Source organism: Nyctereutes procyonoides, unplaced genomic scaffold (genome assembly GCF_905146905.1).
Source record: "Nyctereutes procyonoides isolate TBG_1078 unplaced genomic scaffold, NYPRO_anot_genome, whole genome shotgun sequence".
Lineage (NCBI taxonomy): Eukaryota > Metazoa > Chordata > Mammalia > Carnivora > Canidae > Nyctereutes > Nyctereutes procyonoides.
In genome coordinates, this window is record NW_026575129.1 from 7,356,009 (window position 1) to 7,362,008 (window position 6,000).

General features: G+C 37.1%; 1 protein-coding gene across 2 annotated transcripts in view; it reads left to right on the forward strand.

The window, feature by feature from the left end:
* VCAN (versican) overlaps window positions 1-5,439 on the forward strand; it is a 109,853-nt gene extending 104,414 nt beyond the window's left edge. For both annotated transcript variants that reach the window (XM_055342204.1, XM_055342205.1), the window contains 2 exons: window positions 3,951-4,133; window positions 4,279-5,439. In XM_055342204.1, coding sequence (XP_055198179.1) covers window positions 3,951-4,133; window positions 4,279-4,406 — 311 coding nt within the window. In that variant the 3' untranslated portion in view covers window positions 4,407-5,439. The remainder of the gene's footprint in view (window positions 1-3,950; window positions 4,134-4,278) is intronic.
* Window positions 5,440-6,000: the final 561 nt, after the last annotated feature.

Consider the following 6,000-nt stretch of genomic DNA (forward strand, 5'->3'; position numbering starts at 1 on the left):
TCCTAGTAGCTGTACCAATTTACAGTCCTACAGGGGTTCCCTTTTCTCCTCATCCTCACCAGCATCTGTTATCTCTTGTCTTTTTAATAATAGGCATTCTAACAGGTATGAGTGATAGGTGATTATGGTTTTGATTTGCATTTCCCTAGTGACTAGTGATGTGATGTTGAGCATCTTTTCATGTCCCTCTTGGCCTGTTATGTGTCTCTGGAGAAATGTCTATTCAGGCCCTTTGCCCTTTTTTTAACTGGGTTTTTTGGAGTTGTCATCAGCCCCACTGGTCAGAGTTGCTGGAAGACTCTCCACAGCAGGTGGGGCTGTGACTCAGCACCTTGCCAGGATGTGAGCAAACCAGGCTTGAGGGGGGGCAAAACTCCTCATTTGAGGATCTGAATCAGGCAGCCAAGTTCCTGATCAGAGTGTGCCTCTGCCTTGGCTCTGCAGGTAAGCAAGCTGCTGCCTGGGGTTACGACTGGGGTTACGACTTAGGCACTGCAGGTATGAATCTGCTCTGCCAAGACCCCTGTGCTGATTGTTGCCAGCCCCTCCCCACTTCACAGTCATAGTCAGAGCCCCAGTAGCTGGGCCCCAAAGATGCCCCCATCATCCCTGTGGTACAGCGCGCGGTAGGCCTCCGACAAAGCATCCCATGGTGCCGGGGGAGGCTGGTGGTCTTCCCAGGGGAAGCTGGGACTCAGGGAAGACCTCTCCACATGGTGCTGCAGGGTCCTGGAGGAGAAGCAAAGTGGTCAGTGTGTAACCCCTACTCTTAGCCCACTGATGTGGTCTGTCTTGTTCTCTGAGGTGTACGGGAGGGCTTCAGCCTCACTTCCATGTTCTAGGATGCTCTCAGTCATGTCTTGTTCTTGAGTAGTTGCTAGTTGTTCTTGGTAACATCGTTCTCAGAGGCATATATATATATATATATATATATATATATATATATATATATATAAAGAACACAGTGAATACCAGCCACGTATCTTTGGAGCATCCTGCAGGTTCCTTACAATCCCATCTATTTATTTCCCAATTCCAACCATACATAATGACTTAATTCCCTTACTTTTCTCTTTAACATTATCACACAAGCTTGTAATTGTAAATAACAGATTGCTTAGTTTTGCACATTCTTGAATTTCAGGTAAAGTCATACTGTATGCATTTTGTGACTTGGTTTTTTTTTTTGTTCACTGTGAGATTTATCTATGTTGATACATTTAGCTGTATTTCTTCATTTTGCTGCTTGCAGTATTTTATGTGTAACTAACTGTATAATATTTTATTTACCACTTCTCCTGTCAGTAGACATTTGGGTTATCTTGAGTGTTTTTGCTATTACAGTGTTTCTAAGAACATTCTTGAACTTGTTCCTAGTAACTCTTGTGAGCCTCCCTGGGGGATTTTTCCAGGAGTGACACTGCTGACTCATAGGCTATATGTACCAAATTTACTAGAAAATGCCTATTTTTTTCCAAACTAGTTGTACCAATTTACACTCCCACCAGCAATATGTGAGAGTTCCTGTTACTCCACATCTTCTCTAACATTTGATATTATTGGACTTTGAGATTTTTGCCATCTAGTGGATATAAAATGTTATCTTGTGTGATTTAATTTGCATTTTCTTGGCTGCTTTTCCCTGATTATCATTTCATATATGTCATTCACTTATAACTCTTGTGATGTTTCTGTTCGTATCTGTTCCTTATTTTTTTTTAATTGATTGCTTTTCTTTTATATGATGATTAATTGGCATCCTTTTTATATCCTGGTTAGTAATCCCTTGACAATTATATACGTTGCAAATATCTTCTCCCAGTTTATAGATTTTTTTACCCTGCGGTATTTAGTGATGAACCGAATTCTTCACTTTGTTTTATTTTTCCTTTATGGTTCAAACCTTTTTGTAGCTGAAGAAATCTTTACCTACTCTAAGGTCAGAAAGATATTCTATATTGTTTTGTAAATGTCTTATAGTTTTTGCCTTTTATATTTTCTATATTTTTAACTATCTAGAATTGATTTCCCATGTACTCTTGGAGTATTAGCCAAACTAATACCCACCTGTCCAAGTGAAAAAATTACCTTTCCCTCACTATTTTTGCCATGTTACTTCTGTCAAGTGTCAAGCATATATATGTGTGGGTCTATTTCTGGTCTATTTGCCTGTCCTTTCCAATGCCACACTCATTGAATTATTTTGGCTTTATTATAAGTCTTCATATATAAATAGACTTGGAAAAAATCTGTACATTGATAATGACAACTTTTAATTTGTTGGCAAAGCACATAATCAACTATAAACGAATTATCTAACTGATAGTTTTTTTAACCTTCTATATCTCTTTGGTTTCATTCTCTCTGATACTTGCTGGTATCTGGACTAGTATAGGCTACAGATATTTCAGATGGTGTTATCATTGATCCATATACATAGTGTGGTTCACTAATTGAAAATGACATATTTTTATAGAAATTTCAGCTTATAGGAATTTCTGATGATCAAATATTCATATGCACAATTACTTCTAATTTGTTAGTTATAGATAGCATGACTTTATAATTTATTTTTTGGTTATGTCTCAGTGACAATCTCGTATTTGAATTAAAAGATATGCTTGGATTGTGTTTCTTCAAAAACAGCTTTGCCATGAGGTCAATAGGTTCCAAGCTGTTTTGTCAGGCAGAAATAAATTAGAGGAACAAAATATTTAAGTGAAACCACATTTGTCATTGCAAAAGAATATAGTTGTAAACAGCCTTCTGAATATGTAAATAAATTTAATATTTGTAAACTTTTGATATTAGGATGTTGACATCCAAACATCTTGGTACCAAAGTTTCTGGTAATCATTCTCCCGTTGAAGATTTGCATTATTTCATGAGAGCATATAACATGTTCTGTGGGCTTTGTGATATCAGAATCCTCAAAGTAAACTATTGGAAAGGGAATGCCATTTAGGGAAATTACATTGAAGTTAAGTTATATTTTTATTAGATATTTAACAAAACATAATCACCTAATAAAAACTAATTTTTGAAGTATATAATTTGAAACAAGCATACTAATGTTGAATTAAACTGTAAGTTAATACAAATTCAGTTGAATCAATTTTCCCATTGATTCAAATTTTCAAAGAATTGAAAATTCAATTCTTGAATTTCAAAAATGCAAGGTTTCTTTTGCTGCTGTTTCTTTTTTATTATTTCTGGATTGCTAGGCTTGTTGATATTCAGAATTTTTCATTGCGAATGAAATCATTTTTAATGATTAATTAATGATTTTTAATGATGGTTATATACTCCAAGATTTATCTTCATTTACCCTTTTCAAGAGTTGATATTTATGAGTTAATTACAAAAATGAGGCATGAATGCTATGCCCTGACTTTCCCCGTTTCTAGGCAGAAGACAAAGGGAACCAGAGATATTTTCTTTACACTGAGGAGTCCATATGTTGTCCATATTTGGTCTTTATTTTAAAACTATGATGTTATTATAGATTGTTTTTCAGAGAGGTGACTGTGATAGTTAATTGTCACAAATCCATTATTGTTCCAGTTGAAGGCGGGTAGTAAATGCAAACTTTAGGATGCTGATGGAGACAATACCAACAAGCCACATGTTGGCATGAGACACACGCTTTTTAATTTGCAATTTTTCAGAAAATGACCTTTCCAGATGGATAGTTGGATAAATGATCATTTAGCCCAGTGGTTCTTTAGTAAAACACATGGAAGGTGATATGATCTGAGATTCAAACAAGGCCCAGAGCCTCAGTATTTAGTTTTTCTCTTGAAGCATTTCAATTCGTTAATTCTAAATGATTACCTTTGATCAGGGTGCTTTGTTGGATAGCAGAAAAAGGGAAAGAGGGGGAAAAAAAGAGTCTTATACTAATAGAAATATTTAGATTATTTGCAATAACCCAATTTGCTTTTCTTTAGTTGCTTGCGGCCAGCCCCCTGTTGTAGAAAATGCCAAGACCTTTGGAAAGATGAAACCTCGTTATGAAATCAACTCCCTGATTAGATATCACTGCAAAGATGGTTTCATTCAACGCCACCTTCCAACTATCCGTTGCCTAGGAAATGGAAGATGGGCTATGCCTAAAATTACCTGCATGAACCGTAAGTGGTCCTTTAGAAAGAATGGACAACCGTGCTATAACAACTACTAGACACCCTCATTTTACGGCTACGGTATTGGTAGTTTAGGGTATGGAGCAAGTAATATTGTTGTGTTTTCTTTCTTTCTTTCTTTCCTTCCATGTAGCGTCTGCATACCAAAGGACTTACTCTAAGAAATACTTTAAAAATTCTTCATCAGCAAAGGACAATTCAATAAATACATCAAAACATGATCACCGTTGGAGCCGAAGGTGGCAGGAGTCCAGGCGCTGATCCCTAAAATGGCGAACATGTGTTTTCATCATTTCAGCCAAAGTCCTAACTTCCTGTGCCTTTCCTATCACCTCGAGAAGTATTATCAGTTGGTTTGGATTTTTGGACCACCGTCCAGTCATTTGGGGTTGCTGTGCTCCCAAAACGTTTTAAATGAAAGTATTGGCATTCAAAAAGAAAGCTAACAAAATGAAAGAAAATGAGGGCAGGAGGTAACCATTTCCAGCCTACCTAATTTCTTTAGTTTTCTATTTGCCTCCAGTGCGGACCATTTTATAATGTATACCAGCCTACTGTACTATTTAAAAAGCTCAATTTCAGCCCCAATGGCAATGTAAATAAGATGATTTAATGTTGATTTTAATCCTGTATATAAAATAAAAAGTCACACTGAGTTTGGGCATATTTAATGATGATTATGGAGCCTCAGAGGTCTTTAATCATTGGTTCGGCTGCTTTTTGTAGTTTGTTTAGGCTGGAAATGGTTTCACTTGCCCTTTGTCAGCAAGACTGAGGATGGCTTTTCCTGGACAACTAACACACACACACACACACACACACACACATAAACACACACACGGTCTTGCAGGTCACTGCACCAGGTCAGCCGTAGGCGCAGTGTGCTTCCGTGTGATGCTGAAGCCTGGCTAACAGGATCCCAACGGAGCAAGGGACCGCACCATGGAACTCTTCTTCGCTGCATTCCTTTTCCTTCACTTATGAGAAAGGCCTGAATGGAGGACTTTTCTAGGACCAGGAACATTTTTTAGGGGTCAAAGTGCTAACTATTAACTCAACCAGGTCTCCTTTTTAATGGCTTTCATAACACTAACTTGCAAGGTTGCAGATCAAAACATTTCAAATGGATATAGACCTAAGGGTTCTGGAGGGTGGGGGATTGTTAAAACAACAACACACATTCAAAGAAAGAAATTTTGTATATATAACCATTTTAATCTTTTATAAAGTCTTGAATGTTCATGTATGAATGCTGCAGCTGTGAAGCATACATAAATAAATGAAGTAAGCCATACTGATTTAATTTATTGGATGTTATTTTTCCCCCAAACCTGAAAATGGACATAGTATGCTAGTTGTTTTTCAGTGTTAGCTTTTATGCTTCCCCCACACAGTTTGGAACCTTATAATCTAGGTATTTTGTCCCTGATTAAATAATGTGATGGCTAGAACACATCCAGTGTTTATAATGAGAAGAGTGGAAAATGTATAGCTTCCAGCAAATGGTGTTTGCCCATTCTAAGCAAGGAGTTATAGGTAGAGTGTGGGCATTTCTTCCTGTTAGGTGGAGTGTACGTGTTGACATTTCTCCCTATCTCTTCCTACTGTGTTTTCTCCCCTTTATTCGAATAAAGTGACTGCTGAAGATGAATTCGAATCATTATCCACTTAATTTAATGTCTAAAGAGAAAACCTGTGATGGAAAGAAGGCATTTAGGAGTCTTTCCCTAATTTCAGTTAGAGCAACCTTGAGAATAGTAGACAACAAATAAAATACAAAAAGAGCAGACCCAGCATGGATTCTTTTTCATGAAACCTCCTTTGGCTTAGAAGGAACAAAAGTAGCTGCCATCAT